The sequence below is a fragment of the Chamaea fasciata genome, unplaced genomic scaffold, assembly GCF_029207755.1.
Source record: "Chamaea fasciata isolate MVZ Bird 193981 ecotype frontalis unplaced genomic scaffold, bChaFas1.0.hap1 SCAF_20, whole genome shotgun sequence".
Taxonomy (NCBI): Eukaryota; Metazoa; Chordata; class Aves; order Passeriformes; family Sylviidae; genus Chamaea; species Chamaea fasciata.
Genome location: NW_027094105.1, coordinates 6,791,836 through 6,813,236, shown reverse-complemented (window position 1 = coordinate 6,813,236; position 21,401 = coordinate 6,791,836). Strand labels below are relative to the sequence as shown.

General features: G+C 49.5%; 1 protein-coding gene across 6 annotated transcripts in view; it reads left to right on the top strand.

Moving 5' to 3' along the window:
- The window catches only part of RAPGEF1 (Rap guanine nucleotide exchange factor 1), an 84,700-nt gene that overhangs the window by 59,145 nt on the left and 4,154 nt on the right, over positions 1 to 21,401 (top strand). For 2 of the 6 annotated variants that reach the window (XM_066201526.1, XM_066201525.1), the window contains exons 12-25: positions 7,403 to 7,684; positions 8,967 to 9,059; positions 10,660 to 10,748; positions 12,007 to 12,118; positions 13,745 to 13,820; positions 16,793 to 16,881; positions 18,310 to 18,398; positions 18,781 to 18,966; positions 19,116 to 19,200; positions 19,409 to 19,503; positions 19,933 to 20,011; positions 20,157 to 20,258; positions 20,713 to 20,810; positions 21,195 to 21,323. In XM_066201526.1, the coding sequence (XP_066057623.1) occupies positions 7,403 to 7,684; positions 8,967 to 9,059; positions 10,660 to 10,748; positions 12,007 to 12,118; positions 13,745 to 13,820; positions 16,793 to 16,881; positions 18,310 to 18,398; positions 18,781 to 18,966; positions 19,116 to 19,200; positions 19,409 to 19,503; positions 19,933 to 20,011; positions 20,157 to 20,258; positions 20,713 to 20,810; positions 21,195 to 21,323 (1,604 nt within the window). The remainder of the gene's footprint in view (positions 1 to 7,402; positions 7,685 to 8,966; positions 9,060 to 10,659; positions 10,749 to 12,006; positions 12,119 to 13,744; positions 13,821 to 16,792; positions 16,882 to 18,309; positions 18,399 to 18,780; positions 18,967 to 19,115; positions 19,201 to 19,408; positions 19,504 to 19,932; positions 20,012 to 20,156; positions 20,259 to 20,712; positions 20,811 to 21,194; positions 21,324 to 21,401) is intronic. The other 4 variants (XM_066201528.1, XM_066201527.1, XM_066201529.1 and 1 more) reach the window with 3 other exon arrangements.

The following is a 21,401-nucleotide window of genomic DNA, read 5'->3' as shown; positions in this document are numbered from 1 at the left end:
CACGGCCAAACTGAGATTTTCATTTGAAAAATGAACTATGAAAGTGTCTCCTTAAGCTGCAAAATACCGATGTCCTTACATGCATCATAGCTGACCCATGTAATACCATAACCATGGCTTATCCCATTTCCCCTGTCCCTAATAAGACCGAGATGTGAAACAGCTGTAGAGGTCTGGATCCCTCCCAGGGTGACACCCTCCATCAGCACTGCAAGGACCAGAGCCCCTCCTGCAATCTGCTCCAGGAGGTTTCTCTCAAGGGATGCCACAAGCTGCACCAGTAGCACTTTAGGATGCTGCTCTGCTCCTCATATTCTCTTGTCTTCATTTCTCCTCTCTCCCCAGAGAAAGGCCACTCAAGGGAGCGCTGGTGAACAATAAACCTGGCAAAAATCAGCATTAGCTGCCACCAGCCCCAGCAAGGGAGTCAGTGCCAGGGAGAGCACACCTTTCAGACAGTGCCAGCTGAGCAGCTGACCTCTTGGGTATGCAGATAGCAGCAGTGGCTATCAGATCTTCTAAAATTATATGTCACCTCCATAAATGGTTATTCATTCTGCACAGGAAGCAAAAGCCTCCTTGGATCAATACCAGGGAGTCGGAGCTGCTGAACTCGATGGCTGTCAACTGACCCAGTGTCAGCAGGGCCCTGCAAGTGTAGCCAGTTTTCAGAAAGTGTCCTGTGCTTTTTTTCCTTCCCTGGAGACTGGCCTGGGGAGGACACAGGAGACACTCCCAGGGAGGACCTGTCCCTGTCCCCATCTCTTCATGTGCCAGCAGCAGGGGGGCTGAGCCTGCACCACGTTCTGCTTGTTATCACCTTAGCTCTGTGCTCCAGGTGAAGGATGAGTGCCTTACTCCTGATTTACACAGCTTAACAAGACTGTTTGCGGGCAGCAGGAAAGAGGTGAGGTTGTTCAGAGCATCTTTTAATTTTTAATGGATGAATTTTTCGAGAGCCCTGACTCCTTTCCCCTCCAGTCAGCACTGCAGGAGCTGTTGCAGCCCAGCTGCCACTGCTGCTCTGTCAGCCCACTAATTGTGCTTTTCCCTCCTTTGCAGGAAATTGTGTCAGAGGTAATAGCTTTTACTGGATAGAGGCAGATCTTGAGCAACTGGATCAGACCTCATAGGTTTGGCAAGTTGAGCTGTTTTTTAAACGAGTCTGACTCGTGTCTGGCCTCTGTGCCAGCTGGGGGTTGTGTTGGTAGTGTGGGCTGGTGTTTTAAGGAACTGCATCATGTTCCCCATCCCATGGACAGCTGAGCCGTTAAATCCCACACTGGGGGGACAGCTGGATTGTACTGGCAAGAATCTTTCAAGGGATTCCCACCTCTTTTGAAAGCTCCCAGCAGTGGGAAAGGAGGTTTGCAACAAGAAGGCATTGTCCCTGATTATGGTTGGCAGTAGTTTCTCTCCAGCTGATCACCTCCCTCTCTTCTTCTTGTGAGCACAGAGCTGCTGTCCCTTGGTTTAATCAATCCTTGTGCTGTTTGCCTGGAAATGGGTGGGCAGGTATCCGAGCAGCAGGAATAATCAGATCTTGAAATCTCGTTACTTCCTGGCAGCTGGAGAACTCTGCACTGATAGAGGAAATCATCCAGGACAAGCTCCACTGCTGCCCATCCACACATTTTCCAGCCAAGGGCTGCAGAAAGTCTTGTGGAAGTTTTTCCTCACTGAAACAAGGAACAGTTGTATCTCCAAGGCACGTACGTGGCATTAGTGGAAATTTGGCTGCATCCTTCACTGTGGAGAAATGAGTTGCCTTTCTCAAAATGTTGGGTTTTTTCTTATGTTTTCTTTTTAATTAAGAAACATTTCCAGGAATTTTCCAGAAACCAGTTGGCTGTCAGATTCCAGCAGAAGGCGCAAGTGATTTCCTTATGAAAGCTCCAGTTCAGAGCTTCTGTTCTCACTTGTTCTCACCATTCTTGAGCAAATTGAGCAAGTGCACAGAAAATTCACAGCAACTGTTTTTCTTTCTTGTGTGCGTGCTAACGTATGTTCAGGAGGAGGGGGGTCAGATAAGTGATTAGAGGCGTGCACGAGGCAGACATGTGCTTCCCATGTTTCCCCTGCCTTGTTCCCATTCCTGTAGCTCAGTTCCAGCCTGCAGCACACACCAGCCTCTGGCCCTCAGCGGGGACTGAGCTGTTTTCATTCATATGGTGGGAGCCTCAGTCAGACCACGGCTGCGATGTCATGATGTGTTTGTTCGTTTCTCTCCTCGTCCTCAGGTTTTAGCTCCTTAATTTGGAGCAGAGGGAAGGGGGATTGAAAAGATTTGCATCCCTTTAACCAGCTGTTCTGACTTAGGTATTGTTTTGCCTTTCCTGTTTAGCATTCCTTCTTTGTTTGTGTTCATTTCCACTGCCCATGGCAGGCCTGGACACTGGTATTAATAGTGCTGTTGCCTGCTGGCATCACTGGATCCTGCTGCTGAAAACCACTTCCTCGGGGGGTTCATACATTTTCCTTGCAGTTGGAGCACTGCAGGTCTTTCTAACCAGTCCCATGTTGACTTCATAGGCCACACACCCCATGTTTTTCATGTGACTGATTTTTTAGAAGTCTTGTCTTGGTCTCCAGACTCTGTTTTTTTTCCAGATCTGCCATTTTGATCTGGGGGCTTTGTCCACAAGCTAAAGAGTTGATGCTGTAGGTGCAACTGAATTGGATTCTGATATTTTCCAGTGAGGGATGCATGACAGCATGGTTAATATATCTTACAAATGTTTTCTTCCCCTGCTGCCCCCTTATTTGCTTTGTTGCAAAGATGTGCAGGGATCTCTCCTCCACGAGGAGGAGAGATTTTGTGTTTTTTCGTGCAGAAGCCAGGAGACACAACAGGCCCCATCCATCCCTTTACTGTGCTAACCATCAGTTAAAACCAGGGAAGTCAGCTCTGCAGCCAGGTCAGAGGCCTTGCTGAGAAACATTCCAGGGTGAGGAGTTGCTGCCCTTCCTGTGGCAGTGCTTGAAGCCATTCTGTTGGCAGCTTGTGTTTCCAGCCATTCATTGCAGGAGCATTTCCTTCCTCATTAGCAAAAGTACCTGGAAGCCCAGCATTGTGTCATGAGATAGGAAGTCTTTTCCAGTAGTTGTCTGTGCAATTATATTCTTAGGGTCTAACGACTTTGCAACACCCAGTATTTTGTGAACATAATTCTGTACTGTTACAATTTGGGCATCCAGTTCTGGCATGTTGCCCACGTAGTTCCCTTAATAGCATTAGCAGAGGAGATCTAAAAGATTGATCCTTTCCTCTGATAGCTTCATACTTTGGGAGTCTGATGCTTTACCTGATCTGGGAGTGTCTGGCAGGATGGCAGATTAATTTGGCAGGAGTCCGTAGGGTAACTGAGAAGGCTGTGCTGAAAAGGTAAAGACTGTGTCTGCTGATGCTGCAGATGCTCTGTAAGCCTTATAATTGAATTCAACTTTGGATTTGGGCTGGAGACTGCTGTAACTTGCAACCACTGACTCTCTGCCTATATATCCCTGTCTCCCTGTTAGCTGTGGTCAGCCATGCCTAGTGAGTGTGAAGAAGCATCACTCCTGAAATAAGTTTTCTATTAGTGTGCTTATCTCCTGCCATCTGATCCAAATAAACAGCCAGAATGTCACTGACCTTTGGGACATCCTGGAACAAGGCTTCAAATGATGGAAAGCTGCTCTGAAATATTCAGCATTGCAAAAAATCAAAGGCAGCAAATTGAAGAGGTTGAAAGATGCTGTCTCTGGGAGACCTCTGTGTGTCACGGTGTGTGGTAAATGTTCAGGGCCAGGCACGTTTGCTTCCTGCTGTTCCCAGGAGACCAGACTGCTCCCAGCTCAAAGCTTGCTTTGTGCAAGCACTTCCCAAGTGGCAGAGAGATCTTTTTAAAAACCACTGCACTGGTGAGAGGAGAGGGAGCTCTCTCTTCTCCCTGTCTCAGCTCTTTGCTGTCATAGCTCAGGGTCGTTCATGCTGGGAGTCCCTCTCCTGGCCCTGTGTTGGGAGCTGGCAGTGTGGCCAGAGTTTGGGTACAGGAGAGCATCCTTTTCCCCAAAGGTTCCTGTTGCACCCTGTTTTGTAGCTTTCCCAGAAATTATTTGGAAATATTTCACTTCCAGCAAAGCCATGGAGTAGGAGGTTGTGTCCGTGAAGCCATAACTGAGCCCTTACTGACCCTGCAGGAAACCTCTGAGAAGCTGATTAAAACCAGCGCTGATTTGTTTCCAAGATAAACTGTTGCCTCTTGGGGGGAGCACTAAAGGATGGCTTGTTTCCTTGTGACAGTTGTGTTGAATGGACTGTCCCCTCCCCAGAAAAGTATTTCTTTTAGAGGATGACAAGGCTTCCAGGAGATGGACAACACCCAGATCCCGTGGAAGCCATTGCTGCAATTCCTGGGGCAGCTGCTGGCTGGGCTGGGTCAGACTGGGAGCAGCAGGAATGGGTGCCATATGGACATCATCTCCACTGCAGGGTGGGTTTTTTTTTCCCTTTGAAAAGTATGCCTCACTCTTGGCTTTTGTCCCAGCACGGCTGCATAACTGGAATTCCAGAGCTGCTTGCAGGCTCCGGAGGAAGGAGGGGGCTCCCTGGCTCCCTTTCTACAAGATGCAACTTTACAACAAGATTGGAAGTTGAGAGCAAGCTGACTAATTAATGCCAGCACACCGAAGGCTTCTCTGCACTGTTCCCTTTGTTAACAGCATGCTGAGAGCCTGTCTGCAGCCTTAAATGATTGTTCACGGATCACATAATGAAGATTAATGCATTTTCATCGGTACCTGGGCCTTAAAGTAGCATTTTCAACATATCTCATGCCAAGAAGTTGTTCTGAAGGTGTATTATGAGACCAGGTAGAGAGAAACATACAGTGATTGTCAATACTGGCTTATCTGCATTCAAACTTCGAAAATTTCCACAATGTTATGTTATATTTAGGTCTAAATTGCCTTCAAATTAGGATTAATGTGTGGGAAACTCCCCGAGGCAGGAGCTGTTCTAATGTTCCTGCCCCAGAAGCAGTAACTCATCTCTCTGAGCTGCTGGTCCAGGCTGCAGGCAGGGAAGCAGAGTCTGCCCTGAGCTAACCCTGCCAGCGTTTCACGCAGGGCTCTGCTTGTCCCAGAGTGACTTGGCTGAGGACAGTCATTTCCTTTCACTCCTGCCCTGCGTGAGTTCTACTGCTGCCTTGCAAAAAGCCTGGCTTTTCCTCTGGGTTCAGCAGGTCAGGGACAAAACCCCTTGGACCTCCTGGGTGGAAGATGTCCATCAACTACAAAGTGAAGGACAGCGTGTGCCGCCTGTGTCATGTGGGTGCAGGAAGTCCAGCACTGGGGGAGCTGGCACAGAGCTTCTGCTGGAGCTGATTATTTCCTCTACAGGAGCAAAGGATCTTGTTATCAGCACAGCAGTTTTTTTGAGTGCCTTCTTGAGCTGTTGAGCAGTGGTTTGGGGTCTAGGCTGGGACTTGGGGTGATCGTTGGTGTATTAATGCCAGTGAGATCATGAAATACCAGGCAGGCATAATGAATCTGCTGAGCCAAGATGATGTCATGAGCCTGGCGTCTTAGGAGGGATTTAGTGGTTTGTGCCATGCAAGTGAAAATGAATAAATGTAGAGCATTTATCCAGGCAGAAAGTAAATACAGAGATTAGACTTGTCATTGTTACTGAGGCAGCTCCAAAAGCTGACAGTGTCCCTGGAGCCAGCGCTGCTCATCCGGAAAGAAATGGGCAGGAAGAGAGAGGAGCCTGTCCTAGAGCCAGTCTCCTCTTAGCCACAGGCACATGGTGGGGATTTGCATTTTAATTATTTTTCCAGTAGTCTTTTAAGCTCTCTTTCCAAAGCATCCCCCTCCTCTCCTCTGTATTGTGGCCTGCAATTTGTTTTGGGCCCTGAGAATACACCCAGAGCACTGCTGGACTCCACGCAAGGCACAAGGCACAGCCACTAGAGGATTAAGGTGGTGGAAGGTAAAGTCTAGTCATTGACCTTTACATTTCCTTTCCTTTGTAGTGGTAAAGCTTTTTTGACCAGGCTTCTGGCCTGAGGCTGTTCTCAGTTTAGATTTTTAAGCCCACATCTTTCCTGGGTAGAAACAAAAATACTACTGCTGAGCTGGGTGCTGCTGCTGGGGCTCAGGTGATGGACTAAGCTTTGCTTTTTCTTACCCGCTCAGCTCCCCTGAGAAAACGTAGCCTGAATTCTCCATTTCCTGCCTTTGATTCCCTTTCTTTTTACATCACGGTGGTGTCACTTTTCAACCTGGTTTGAGCAAGTTGTGTCAGTGCTTCTTGAGAGCTCTGTACTGCAGCAGATCCCTCAATGGAGCAGCGCCACAACTGCGTTCCGGCCTGGGGTTTTTTTGCATTATGTGATTCTTCTTTCAGCCCACTTGACTATGACCAGCTTTGCAGGTTTTAAAATAAACTCCGCTCCAGCAGATTTAGCATTATTGCCTTCTTTTTTTTTTTTTTTTTAATGGTTGTCAGCTTTGTTTTGGACTTACCCCGATGGCAAATCTTACTAGCACCAGATGTTAAAAGACAGAGGGTTGCTCTTGTTTTTCTTGGCACAATATATTCCCACTGCACCCTGTTTAATATTATCTGAACAGTAATCTGATGATTAGGAGAGATAGTGAAATAAAGCTTTACGCAGATGATCTCTTTTCATCTCTTCAGCTGACTCTTCAAGGCACTGCATTAAAGGATCGGTTTGATAAGGAATTCATCACTCCGGAGGGCAATTACCATTTTTGCTCCCTGTTTTTCACGAATGGGAAGGAGTAGCAGCATAATCTTCTTTATCCTTCAGTGTAACTTTGAAGGCAGTATCCAGCCACTCCTCCCTGGGAGCTGTGTGTTCTGGAACAGACTTGACACAGTAGCTGTTAAATTACAGGGCTGGAGCGAAAAACATCTTAAATTTGGATCCTGTGGAAAATCCCAGAAAAGCAATAAGCGCTTGAAGTAGTTTTCTCTATGTAGATACTTCCAGCATGCTCAGAGTTGTGCTTTCTGTGTGCCTTCACATCCTTTCCTCCACTCGGGTGATTCTCAGGGTCGCTGCATTAGCAGTTCTGAGGTATCCAGGTTTTCTCCTGCCTAGCAAAGGCTGGATACCTGCAGGTCGCACCTTGCTGCTCACTTTCCCTCTGTGAGGTGAGCAGCCAGGCTGCTGGTGGTGCAAGAACACGCCTCTCCAGGAAAAGCCTGGCTGATGTACCCCAGGTAGAAACTCCTGCTCTAGCGTGTGGATGGTAAAATAGTGCTGCCTGTGTTAGAAATGCCTTGTGCTGTCACTGCTACGCTGCTGCCAATCTAATTACTTTTTCTTTTGTCTGTCTCTTTCCTTTCCCCATCTTCCTTGTTTTTGTGTCGTGTCTCTGCGTCCTGCAGTACAAATCTGTGTTTAGGTCCTACTCCCAGGACTTTGTGCCTCACAACCAAGTCTCCATACCTCCTTTCCTCTCTTCTACCTCCTCCTCCTGCTCCACCCCGCCTTTTCCGCCCGTCCATCCATCCCAGAGCCCCGACCTTGCGGTGCCCGCTGCAGCCAGCCAGTCACCCAGCACTGTGGATGTGCCAAACTCCTCTTCTCAGGAGAGCAGCTTTAACGGGAATGCTCCTGTCTGCCTTCCTTCTGAAACCTCTTTCACTGATTCTCTCCAGACGCCTTCGGTGAGACTATCCAAAGAGATGATAACGCGCCTTAACTGCAAGGCTGCCTTTATTGGTTGGGGTTTTTTGTTGGTTTTTTGGGGTTTTTTTTAAGAAAATGTCTCTTGTATTAATACATGTTCAATTGTGGTCTAGTCTAGTGAATTGCAGAGAGGAAATTTCATAGAAAAATAGCCAGAAAGAAATGGACAACCTCAGCAGGTTTTAGAAAATGGTAGAGGTATGTAGGAAACACAAAATGTCAATTGCTGGTGAAGGGGAGAGTTGCCTGTAGCTTCCTGCAATTGTAAGACAAAGCTGAGGGAGGTAAAGGAGTGTTTTGTGAGGTTGGTAGTTACTAAATGCAGGCTCCTAACAGCAGTTCACATCCTGTAGTTGCCACCTGTGCCCTCCTGAGTCACCAGGAGCAGTGGGTACAGTCCAGCTCTGTCTCTCCTGTGCATAAAATCTATTGTTCTCTCCAGGTTCCTGCTCTTCCCATTTCCCGTCAGCCCCAGCTGTGTGCCTGGTGGCAGGTTGTCATGTTGGTAAAGTTAGGCTAACACTGTTCCCACTCTGCTAGTTTGAGGTCCCAGATCACTTTGCACATCACTGAGCAGGTCTGTCCATTACAGATACTTTTTTGAACACCTCATTTTCAAGACAGTTCCTCTTTCGTCCGCTGCAAAGCCGAGAGTTGATGGGATTAGAGCTGTCAGCACAGGGCATGCTAGTGCTGCCTCTCTGCCAAGTTTGGAAGAGGGTCACTGCTTACAGAGTTAATGTGCAGCTTTTCACGCTTTGGACATGACCTTGCTTTGCATCTTCCTTGCACTGGGTCCTTGTTATATCCCAGAAGGCCTCAAGTTTGGTTTATTCTGGTGTGATGGGTCTAGTCCATGCTTGTAGCCTAGTTTGAGGGACACCTTTGGTGCCTGTAGGGCTGCAGGGCTGGTCTGCACTCAGCAGGAGCAGGGTAGGACAGGAGCTCTGTGTCCAGCTTGGAACATTCTGCTTCCAGCACCTTGAAATCCGCCTGCTGCACCTTGGCAGTCTCACCTGGAGTCCACAACTCTTGCAAAGCAGTGCCTGCTGCTGCCCAGGGCCTTCAGGATAGTCCTGCAGAGCCAGAAATAATGACCCCCAGGGTGGTGCAGCCTCAGTGGCCGCTGTTAGCCACAGAGAACGGCTCCGAGGGAGCTGACGGCAGCTGCCGTGGGCAGTTCTGCTCCCAGGTTCTCTCTGCCATGAGGCGCTGGTGGGGGGCACCATCACGGATTTCCTTTCATCCTGTCTCCCTCAGAGTGAAAACGCCAGTGAGGAGGCTGGTGAGGGTGAATATGTCAATCTGTATTCCTCTGGCCAGAGCAACGGGGAACTCCCTCGCTCTGAAGGAGTAAGTAACAGCCCGGAGGGGCTGGGGCTGCCCGGTGCATGCCGACCTCACGCACTTGGCACCGGCCTCTTCCGCACACCGTGGAGCTCCCTGTCTGTCCTGCTGCCCCAGCTCCCCAGCCATCCCTCTGCTTGCCCACTCCTGGCTGCAGGTTTGGGGGCCCTCTTGGTGCAGGTGCAGAGCAGGAGATGCTTTTGGGGTCACGCTGAGCCCTGGCAGGAGTCGGGGATGGCTTCTCCTGCCGCGCTGTTTCCTCCGCGCTTCGCTGGCTGTTTGGAGCTGCTTGCGTGAGGTTCCCTTTCAGAGAGCTGCACCCTCTGCCATCCTGGGGCCACATCTTTTCTTGTAACTGCTTTGCTTTCCCTATTTTAATACAGAAAGCCTCCTGCACTAAATATTTATTTTCTCCTTCACTGTTTGGTTGCAAAGTAAATGATTGATTTAGCATTGTACTCACACACGCTGTTTCTTCCTTTACTCAAGCCTCGTATCTTAGATATTTCCTAGAGGAGCCAGGGCGTTTTCCATTCCAGGGAGGTCCCGTCTTCCTGTTGGGTCATAGGAAACTGGCAGAAGTCCGTGGTGATCCTTTTGCCTGCCCTCCTCTTGGAAGGCACATCTGCAGGATGTCTCCAAGACCTTTATTCATGGTGGTGTTAAATATGCCGAGAGATAGCGCTCCCATCACTTCCCCTCAGGAGACACATCTGGGCAGGCTCATCCTTTTGGGCAGCTGTGAGGGGGTTCTCAACTTTGAAGCAAAGGTCTTTACAGATAGAGTCTGGAAAAATCCTGCAGGCACCAAGGAGCTCGGGCTCAGCAGGGTGTTTCCATGCTGAGTGGATAGCGTGGAGGTGGTTTCAGTCTGTTCACTAGGTTGCATTTCCAAGCTTCACTCTGCATGATGTTAAATAATTCTGAACTCTGACACTGTTGGATTAATATTCCCATTTGCAGTTCATGGCTATTTGTCTCCTTAATAAATGGCTAATTTAAAATGCTGTATCTTTGCTCTGAGCTCTCTACCTGCTGTTCCGTGCCGCGGGTTCAGCTGGTTCTGCTTTTTTGCATTAGCCTCATTTCCACAGCCCTGAGTCGCGGAGTGGAAATGTTGCATCTTTGCAAAACCTCTTCTGATGGGAGAGAAGGGAGGTAGGAAGCAGTGAGCATCCATCCCCTGAGGCAGAGGGGCTGTGGTCAGGAGGGGAACTGAAACTGGAGAGCTTAGAGCTGATTGTGTCTGTTTGGATTAAAGCAGGAGGCAAAGTGTATTTCAACAGGAAGGGCTGGAGGAAAAATAAAAGGTCATGAGAGGGTTAAAATCCAAGACAACAGCTGACTTGTGTTGTAACTTTCAGCATCATTTCACAATGTTAAAAGCAAACAGTACTAATTACACTAGTCTCCAGAGATGGTCCTAAATTTCCTGTCTGATTAACTTCTGTGTTTTCCTGGCATTTGGCATTAACTTGCATCAATCTTTAACCGCTCTGTAGGAATTTACAGTAAAGGGCCATTTAGAGGCAGGCAGACTGTAAATGCAAGGCTGGTTGGGCTCAAGGACCTCGTGTAATGGTGAAAAACTCCTTTCTCTTGGCAGGAATCTCCCCCTGTCAAAGACGGCCACTCCAAAGACTCCACTTTGAACAGCAGTGCCATGGGGAAGGAAGGCAAAGACGGTGCTGAAAGGTGAGCCTTGGTCCCCTGGTGTCCTTCTTCCAGGTTCTAAGGGTGCAGAGCCCCAACATCCCCTCTGCCAAACCATCCTTGGAGCTGCCTGGTCTGCCCTAAACCTCCTCCATGTTGTCTAAACCTCTAAGCCCACTTTTTTTGCACAGCCAGTGCATGGTGGGATCCTGCTGAACGAGGACAATCCTGGCAGGATTGTCCTTGCCGAACTCAAGGAGCCTGTGGGGGTTAATGTAGCCTGTGTTAGCCGTCCTCAGTGGCAGTGCTGTCACTGACACTGGCTGCTTCCTCCTGCTTCCAGGGAAAAGTGTGAAAAGAGTCTGTACTGCTGTTTGGAATAGTCTTCCAGAGGGAAATTTCTTCCTAACCCTGCTGGTTAGAGGCTGGCTGAGGCCCTGGAGCAGGAGGTTTTATATCCCTTCTAATGCTCTTAGCTGTCATTTGCCTATGTAAATGAAGAGGTGCAAGCTGTAACAGATGGGCTTCAGGAGGAGTGGAGTGAGTGCTTCCCTGCTGCTCAAGATTGCTCTGCAATTGCATTTCTAAAGCAAAAATAGAGAACAGCGTTGATTTGTGTGTGACAGTCAACTTCCCTCCCCCATTTTCCTGCAATTGGTTTGGGGCTTTTAATCCCTGCAGTGAAGGAGACAACACAGGAGTGCCCTGCAAAGCTCACTATCTGCCCAAAGTACTGACTGGTGCATGGAATTTTGGCCTGTGCCTGTGGAAGGCTATGGGAAACATAAGTACTTTGTTTTTTTCTTTTTTAGAAATACAGGCACAGAGAGGACATGTCCTGGCACAAGAGTGCCAGCCTTTGGGGGTAGGAATTCTAGAAGGGGATGTACACCAAAAGAATGGTCATGATTTTCTGCTCTATTTTCCTGCAGAACAAGAGCCTGTCATCTCCCCTTGTCTCAGCACAGCGGGTCATGAACTAACTAAGATGTGTATGTGCAGAGTGTGCTCAGTCTCTATACACTTGAGGAAGGGCTTAGATTTGTGTGCACTAAAAATTTGGTGGATTAAGGAGACATGGAAGTGTGTACTTATAGTAAAATCCTGTCTGCCAGAAATGCAGACAGACAAGTGTTCAGGTCCTAAAGGTTTATCTTTCTCTTTTTCAAGAGATGCACAAAGCAACAGAGTTAGAGCCAGACATTCGGGCTTGTTTGCAAAAGATTTACCTCCACAGTGTCTGTGTACTTACTGTCATTTGATGAAGGTTATTTCCCTTTTTTTTTTTTTTTTTCCACAGGCAGCCACAGTCACCAGATACTTTGGAGTCATCACAGCTGGAGGAAGAGGTAGATGAGCTGTCCCTTATTGACCACAGTGAAATCATGTCCAGGTTAACACTGAAGCAAGAGGTAGGTGCATTCAGGGTTTGTTTTCATACTCTTTGGTTTACTCTGAGTTGAAATCTGATTCTCTGCATGCACAAACAAGGCAACACCTTATATTTGATAAGAAAAACTAGGTTGCAGCAGAAGTGGGGTGTGTGTGGAGGCTGCTGTTAAAGTATGAGATGCTGGTACAGGCAGGGAGCACCAGCAGTGAGTGAGGGTTTGACAAAAGGTGAGATGTCTCCCTAAAAACCAGCACGTCCTGTGTCCTTTTCCCAGTCTGCCCCTTCCCACCTCTTCAGCCTCTGACAGTCTGAAATGGATCTTCTGAGCGCCTGAGCACAGTGAATCCCAGTGTGGGTGATGGTGCTGGCCTTTCTCTCTGACAGCAGGTTCAGCAGGTGAATGAGCAGGACATGATGTTGCTGAGGTGGAAAAGCAGCCAAAGGAACTGTTCCTGTGTTAGAGAAAGAGCTTTGTGTCTAGCCTTGGGTGCACTCCCAGCCAGCTTTGCTCACTGTGCTCTTGAGCCACGCTGTCTTTGACATGCAGCTGGAGGGAACATGCAGGCTTTTGAAGCTTTCAGACTGTCAGGGGGCTTGGCTGAAAAACAGAGAGAATGGATCGTTTACTGGCACTGGGAGTGTTCTTTGGTCAGCTGAGATGTGCAGGAGGGAGTGAGAAGCTTTTACTTGTTCTCTAAGTAGTATTTCATGAGTCTTGCCAGAGGGTCACCTGAAAAATTCACATCTTAGATAGAGCTGCTCCATGGCTGTGATCTATGATTGTTTCACTGTTTTGCATGTTGAAATGACAAAGACATTCCTAAGGGAAGCCAGACACAACTCCAGCCTCCTCTGACGGATTGTTTCCTTTAAAAAACATTTAAAAATCAGTGATTTCTGAACATTTGGGACTAGCAGATCTGTGTCTTAGTGTCTTTTTTTCTTTCTTTTCTTTGTGATCTGCATGTTTGAAGTAGTATAGAACTGTCACTGCGAGCTGCTTCCTGCAGTGTGAGAACTGCTGGCTGAGTGGTGGATCAGTTTTGCATATTTTAAGTTGTGAAATGCAGTAGCTAGGAGAAAGATGTGTTTTAGAGAGTGGTAAGGCAGGGGTCAAGCAATTAGCAGGGCTGTTTTCTACTGCCAGTTATTGGATCGTTTCAGGTGACCTCCGGCCAAATGGCTCCAGATTAGGGAATTAACTCGCTGGGTTTTGATGTTTCAGGAACATGCAAGTTGAATGCATGACCTCCCACCCCACAGCCACTGTGCTACGTGATCCTGCACTTTGAGGCAGTTCACACAGTGCTGCTGCCCTGTTAATGGTCTTCTTGGGAGCATTTGTGGCATTTCTACTCATTCTCCTGTGGGCAGAGGGTTCAGCTTTCACTGAGCTTCACAACCTGGCCTTAAGGAGTCAGAGACCCCGAGTCAGGATCAGCCCAGCTCCTCATCTGGGACACCAAATGCTCTATCCAAATTCCAGGATTATCCCAGCACTGAAGTCCATGTCCCAGCTTGTGCTGCGAGCAGTGCCAGGAACATTGTGTGTGCTGCCAGTTGCTGCTGAGCTGGAACCCAGCGATGTTAAACCAGGCCTAAAGGAGCTTGGGCCTTGCCTAACGTGGTTGTGTTCCCATTGCAGGGGGATGATGGGCCAGATGTCCGCGGTGGATCTGGAGACATTCTGTTGGTGCACGCCACGGAGACCGACAGGAAAGGTACAGGGAGGGAACAGCAGGGCAGAGCTGGGGGCACAGCCTGGCACAGCTTTGTCCTCTGCCCCAGGGCCACAGACAGCTGGGCTGCAGGGATCCTCTGAGCCTGGGGGGTTGTGTTTATCTCTGGGAGATGGAGGTAAGCTGGATAAGCGCCTGGTGGTTCCACTTAGCAGCAGGGGTGGGATTAACTCTTCCCAGCCCTTGCCTGGGTCTGGAAGATGAGGCGCACCAGTGACAGTGCTGTGTTGTGTCCCTGTTCCTGCTGAGCTGGGCCACTGCCTTCTGTCAGAGCTGGAGTGACCAGCCTGTTGTGCATGGATCCTGTTTCCAGTGTGCACCTTGTCCTTTGAATTTCAGGGCAGTGGTGATGTAGGAGTTACTGGAATGATTGTTGCATCAAAGTAGGAAAAAAAGGGATGTTGGTTTGGGTTTAATGCAGTACCCGTAGGCACTGGGAGGATATTCAGGTGCTGCTCTGCTGACACCCCGTATTTTCAGTTTACTGTGCCACCTCCTGTACCACTTATGTCCTGGGAGCCACCCAGACCGGTTCAGACAGGGAGTTCACAGTACAAAAGAAGAGGTGTGGGGGAGGAGAGGGGACGTTGGCAACCCTTAGCTCCAGATTTGTTAAAACCCCTCTTCATCTGTCCAAACCCAGTCACCACACACATGAAGCAGCTCCTTTCCAAGGCCTGTGGCAAAGACAGCCTTTGCAGTGTTTCCAGAGAGTGATTTGAACCTGCCAAACACATTTGTGCTGATGGCCTTAACCAGGATTGATCTCCTTATCTCCTGGGAGGCAAAACACTAACCCTCTGAATCACTCAGCGCTCGTAGTTTAGAGGTTGGTAGTCAAAGGGGAAATATCTTTCATGTACATTTTTAAATGACAGGGGTTTTACTGTAGCATAAGATGTTTGCAATTACTTACCAGCACCATTCAGCTTGCAAGAAAATCCTTCCCCTGACAGCTGTGTTTCCCAGTCTGCGTTGGGCATGGAATCCAGAAAGGACCAAAGTTAGGAACACACCAGAGAGGAGGAGGCAGTTGATTGTGCCAAGGCTGGAAATGTATAGAAAACAGTCTAAATGGGATGGTGGAAATACCCCTTATAAATATGCTGAAAGTGGGATAGAGAAACTCTGCTCTGTTCTCTGGAACAAGCATCACAACAAAGAACTTCCCTACAGTTTCTATGGAAAGACAGAAAAGGGGGTGAGTGCTGGACCTCCAGTTCCCGAACTGTGAGGGTTCTGCAGGCAGTGGGGTGAGAGCTGTGGGGAACCTTTCAGAGCTGGGAGAAGCTAGAGCAGGATTTTATGTGCCCAGTGGTGCAGCTGTGGAGGGCCGGGTGGAGGGGACAGCTCCCAGTGCCTGAGCTCGGCCCCGCAGGCGCTGCCAAGCCACGGAGCTGAAGGGAGCACAGAGGAATTTGTGCTATGCTAACCCACTGTTTGGGTGACTGAGAGGGTTAATGAATTAAGCTCACAATGAGAAGAATTCGGGGCTTGTAAATCAATCAGCCAAACGGCACAGAGGGGTAGAGTTAAGAGGCTTTCCTTTAAAGATGAATTTCTTGGCAGCTTCAAGTGCCAGAGCAGACCAGCTGTATTACCTCACGTTGCCTTTTGGGCAGATGGGAACCCAGAATAAATGTAACTCCACGCCCTGTTGCATGATGCTTCTTGTCCATTTGAGTTTTCTGAAAGAGCTAAATGGCATGAGGAATAAAGAGAGACCTGTGGTCTTCAGGATAAAATCCGTGGTCAGTGAAGTGCTCACAGCCACACACACTTGCTGTGAGTGCAGGATTAGAGCTGGACAAGGCCTGGGGCTCACCCCTGGTGTGACCACCCAGCCTTTGTTGTCTGTATCCCAGAGGCAGCAGCACTCCCTGATTTAAGAGCAGGAGGAAGATGAGGTTCCTGCCAAAAGAAACACTGCAGGTAGAGAGGCACAGCTCTCCCTCTGTGCCCTGCTCCTTCCCACCTCCCAGCAGTGCCTGGGTCTTAGAGCACGTGGATATGGGGCGATGCCTGTCCTGGCTGGAACAAGCTCTGCGTGTACAGCCCAGCCTGGGCAGGCACTAGAGGAGCTCTGCCTCCCTGTGTGCCCTTGGTGCAGTGCTCCTGGCAGGGGCAGGGTGCCATCCACTGCACGCCCTGCTGCTGTGCCCCTGCTCCCTACTGGGATTAATGCCTAATGTTCCCATTTGGCGCTGCTGTCCACAGTGACCTGGCATTGGGACTGCAAGTGTTCTGCAGTTTTGACCTGACATCCGCATTCCTGTTTGCAATTCGTGCTTCAAATTCCATCCTGTGTGCCCATGATAATGCCCAAAGCCTTTGCAATTCCAGAATCTACAGCACCTTGCCCTGCAGATGAATTGGCACAGGCTGACTGCATCCACCACATCTCTGGGGGGCAGCATCAGTTTTTGCAGTGCAATTTGCTTTTCTTTTGGCTGGAAATAATCTTCTGTTTACACTGTCCTGGGATGGATTTTCTGGAATTCAGCAAGGGCAGAGGATCTGCAGCACCACAGCATGTGTTGAGACACGTGTGTTCCTCATTGGGAGGGCAGAGTGACCTGCCTGAGCACCAAAGACAGATCTCCTCTTGCCATCAATTCTTCTTTTTAAAGCATCCCCAAGGTCTAAACTACATTTTTCCTTGACACATTATTGATAGCTTGTGTCCCACAGGCAGGTGTTTTTCACTGACCCTTTTATGAGGCACAAGCCCAAGTGCTGCAAGTGGGAGCCAGGGCCAGGCCGGTGGGGACAGGGCAGTGTCACCGCTGCTCTTGTGTCAAAGGGTCCATCTGCTGGTAAGGACCAACAGCACAGCATTTCTGGGAACTTCACTCATGCCAAAGTGTGTCCTCTGTACATCTGAATTCAACCTTATAAGAGGCTGCTTCTTCTGAAAGCAGGGTTGACTGAGGCTTTCTTGCTTTTTTGCCTAGATCTGGTGCTGTACTGTGAAGCCTTTCTGACTACATACAGGACGTTTATTACCCCTGAAGAGCTCATCAAGAAGCTGCAGTACAGATATCCTTTCATGAGTGGCTGTTCATTCCCTCCAGGAATCAGAGCTGGATGGTCATCTTGGAGGGAGCTGGTGGCAAGTTTTTTTTGTCAAAAGCCTGCTGGCAGCGTGGTCAGTGATGTGCTGGCCCTGATGGTGGCCCCGGCAGGAATTCCTTCACCTCCACACTCTCCAATGGGAATTGCTGCAGGGCAGGTTCAGTCACAGTGGATGCTGGACCCGAGAGTTGTCTCCTGAGAGTCCTGGCAGGCTAGAGGAGAAATTCATGGGTTTTGTGTGTCATTGGGGAACTGGTCTTTTATTGGGGATTTCTCATTTTTAGAGTGGGGACCAGAGAACCTTCTGCCTTCCAGAGGGGCCATGGGCATTGCCTGGGTGGGCAGGTGTAGTTTAATATTCGAGATGATTAAACCATCAAGACTTTCTCTCTGTTACTGCAATAAACTCAGCCCTGAAGATGCTGTGGCCTCCCAGTCCTGAGCTGAGCTTGTAGCTGCTAACGAGGCAGGGCCCTGATGTGCAGGGTGAGCATTCCTGGCAGAGGATGGAGAAGGCCTCTCCCTGAGCACCCTGCTGCCATTCCTTGCCCTTGGCTCTGTTCCCTGGCAGCAGAGTGGGGCAGGGTCTGTGTCCCTGGGTGCCCAGGCCCCGTGGCTCTGGTGCTGTGCACCCACGTCAGAGGGAGCCTGACGTCACCGTGTCCTGCTGCAGCTCGTCAGTGCCATCTGCAGCAGAGCCACTGCTGCAGCTGGGATCAGCAGCCAAGGACACAGCACAGCTCAGCCCAGGTGACATCCCCAGCTGGGGTATCCCTGCAGGCCCCTGCCAGTGCTGCCTTACTGATAACCTTGTTGTCTGTCCCTTTGTCCACCCGGCAGAAGGTTTTTCGTCCTGTGCTGTTGTCCTCCTTGCAGCAGATTGGGCAGCCAGGAAGGTGGAGGTGACATCTGAGATCTTTTGAGACCAGATGTCACAGACCAGTGGGGGAGATCACGGTAGGGAATTGCTGCTCATTAAATTCCACCTTAGAGAGAACAATTTCAGGGTACACCTGCTCTCAGTTCTGTGAGGTGTCAGTACCTCCTCACACCCCCTGCTACCAGCAGCTGGTGTCAGTTTAAGGCCATCTTAGAGCTTAGTGTCTCTTATCTCCTGGAAACTGAGCACCAGCTTCCATCAGGACAGAACAGTGTGGTGTTCTGATGTGGCTGCTCCATCCCTGGAAGTGTCCAAGGCAAAGCTGGATGGAGCTCTGAGCAACCTGGGACGGTGGGAGGTGTCCCTGCCCATGGTAGGGAGTGGAACTGGATGATTAATAAGGTCCCTTCCACCCCAAATCATTCCATGATTTTGTGACTCCTCGAGGCAGTTGGGAATTGCACTGATGCTGCTCTGGCCACACTGAGTTGATTCTTTAATTTGCAACCAACATATGAGAAGTTCTGCCACTTCCCGGACACGTTCAAGAAGCGAGTCAGTAAGAACACCTTCTTCGTGCTGGTGCGAGTGGTGGATGAGCTGTGGTGAGTTGCCTTCTTCATTTTGGGATGCAGGGTCAGTAACTCATGGAAATCTGCCAGCTGGGAAAATGTGGGGTTTAGGGAAGATGTATTTTTTTTAACCCCATCTATAATGACAGCTGAAATACCCTGACCTGTGAGACACCTGTAGCGCTGAGCTCTGGTGTTGGAAGAACAGATTCTTCCTGTGTGTCCTGATTGGGTCCCTAGTTTTAAAATAACAAGTCAAGGAGAATCTCTGGCAAAGGAGGAGCTGGGAAGAAGAGGAATTTCAGTCACCCAATTCTGCTTGTGGGAAAGAGCAATGAAACTTGTACAGATACAAACCCCATAGCTCAGTGTCTTAGCTCTGATGCCTTCCCTGCCTTTTCCATCTTCCTCTCAGCTTGGTGGAATTGACAGAGGAAATCCTCAAGCTGCTGATGGACCTGGTGTTCCGGCTGGTGTGCAGTGGGGAGCTGAGCCTGGCCAGGGTGCTGCGCAAGAACATCCTGGATAAAGTGGATCAGAAGAAAATGCTGAGCTACGCCAACTCCATCAAACCTCTCGCGGCCAGAGGGGTGGCAGCCAGGTGAGGGGAGGGCACACAACCATATCTGAGTCCTCTGAGAGCCAGGGCATCCCTTCCCTGGGAACACAAGTTTCCTCAGTTCAAAATACAAGAAAGATAAAAAACCAGGTCATATTTTCTGAGCCTGTGTACTTCCTTGTTTTCCATAGGCCAGGGACACTGCATGATTTCCACAGTCATGAAATAGCCGAGCAGCTGACCCTGCTGGATGCTGAACTCTTCTATAAAATCGAGGTACAGAGATGAGGGTGGGCTGAGGGCAGTGGGAGGGTTTGGACCTTCTGCAATGTCTGGTATTCCCTGCCAGCTCTCCCCAGACACCTGCTGGATTGCAGGACACAGCAAGTGGCTGTGAACAAAGGCTGCAACTGGGAATCTTGGGGTGGAAATCCCATTTTAATGTGTGGTGTTTTCCCACCCCTCTCCTCTCCTTTCTTGGCAGATCCCAGAAGTTTTGCTTTGGGCAAAGGAGCAAAATGAAGAGAAGAGTCCCAACCTGACACAGTTCACAGAGCACTTTAATAACATGTCCTACTGGTAAGGAGCTCAGAACAGCCATGGCACTGAACTGTGCCTAACCTCCAATGCCTTGCAAATGTTCCAAGTATTCCTCATAGACTTGGGTTCCTTTGTTACAAATGGGATAATGTATATTTTTGGCCAGGAAGCAGATGCAGAGCACTCATCTAAGACCCCAGAGCAAAGCAGAAATAAAATCAGGAGGGTTAGGGAGGGCCTTGTAATCCCGAGGAATTAATTATCAGTATCACTGAGCTCTTCAAACAAACATTCCCCTTGCAAATAAATGCACACTGTGAAATTATCCTGTCTTTGCTGTGGATTAGAGTGCTCCATTTAAGTTGGAGGTATTGTGAACTTTTTAGTATTGGCCCATCCCTTATGAAACAAGAGGAAATCTGATCTCTGCTTAAGTAGGTTTATCTTTTGTTCTGTCTGTTCTTCCAGGGTCCGTTCAATAATTATGCTACAAGAGAAAGCCCAGGACCGAGAGAGGCTGCTCCTTAAATTTATAAAGATTATGAAGGTACCAGCTTGGTTTTTCCTGTGAATCACACACACTGCTGCTTTTAAAGGAGCAGCGGAGTGGGGCCCTCTGCTTGGTAGAGCTGTTGGATGCTAGAAGGCTTTTCAGAGCTCTCGAGTAACTGGAATATTCTCCCTCTTCACAGCACTTACGAAAGCTGAATAATTTTAATTCCTATCTGGCCATTCTTTCTGCACTGGATTCTGCACCCATCCGAAGGCTGGAATGGCAGAAGCAAACCTCAGAGGTGAGGAGCAATAGGGCCTGTGATCTTTGGGGGAAGGATAAGTGTGGTTATGTGTGAAAGAGCTGAGTGGTTTTACATCTCAGCAAGGTCCCAGGGTGCAGGGATGGTGGATAACTCCTCTCCAGTGGGTAAAATGCCACAGTGCTGAAAGCCTTCAGTGTGGCTGGGCATTCTGACAGCTGCAGGAGTGCCAGCACAGTCACAGGGGAGAAGAGCCTCCTCCTCCTCCTCCTCCTCCTCCTCCTCCTCCTCGTCCTCCTCCTGCAGCCCAAGGCTTGGGAATGCTGAAGGCAGCAATGTTCCATGTGAACACCCCAGGGTCGGGCTGAGTAAATCAGCTGGAGGTGTTTGCAGGATGGCATTAACTCTCTGCTCTGTGTGGCCCTCTGGGGGGGAGGTGACAAAGAAAATGGGTTTGCAGCAGGGGTGTCACCAGAGGATTTGTGTCCTGCAGGGCCTGGCTGAGTACTGCACCCTGATCGACAGCTCCTCGTCCTTCCGCGCCTACCGAGCCGCCCTGGCCGACGTGGAGCCCCCCTGCATCCCCTACCTGTGAGTGGCCACTTCCTTCCTCTGCCACTGCTCCTGCACATTAAAATGGCTCCTTCAGGGAGTTCTCAGCAGCTGCTGCTGAGCTCAGCCCTTGCCTTTTTGCCCAACATCTGGGGTAAGGCAGCAGCGTGCCACATCAGCCCACGGGCCCTCTCTGGAGCAGTTTGTCTGGGGCAGGGTGGCCAGCTGGGGGTGTTTGCATCTAAACAACCTTTGGATCTGCCGCTGGGGAATGTTTCCCTCTGGATAAGGTTGCCGTTCTGGTGGCAGTGGGAGGCTGTTGGATTTTGTTGGGCTGCCTTTTCGCTGGCCACCCTGCCCTGTGTGACTAACCTCTGTGTGTTTGCCTACTCCCTTGGCCCGCTGCCCCTTTCCCTTTTTCAGAGGCCTGATTCTGCAGGACCTGACCTTTGTCCATCTGGGAAACCCTGATTACATTGACAGCAAAGTGAACTTTTCCAAGCGCTGGCAGCAGTTTAACATCCTGGACAGCATGAGGTGCTTCCAGCAAGTGTAAGTGCAGCAGTGGGGCTCAGAGGTGGCTTTGGGGCACCGCGGTGGGCACTGGGGCAGGGGCTTGGACATGGAAGC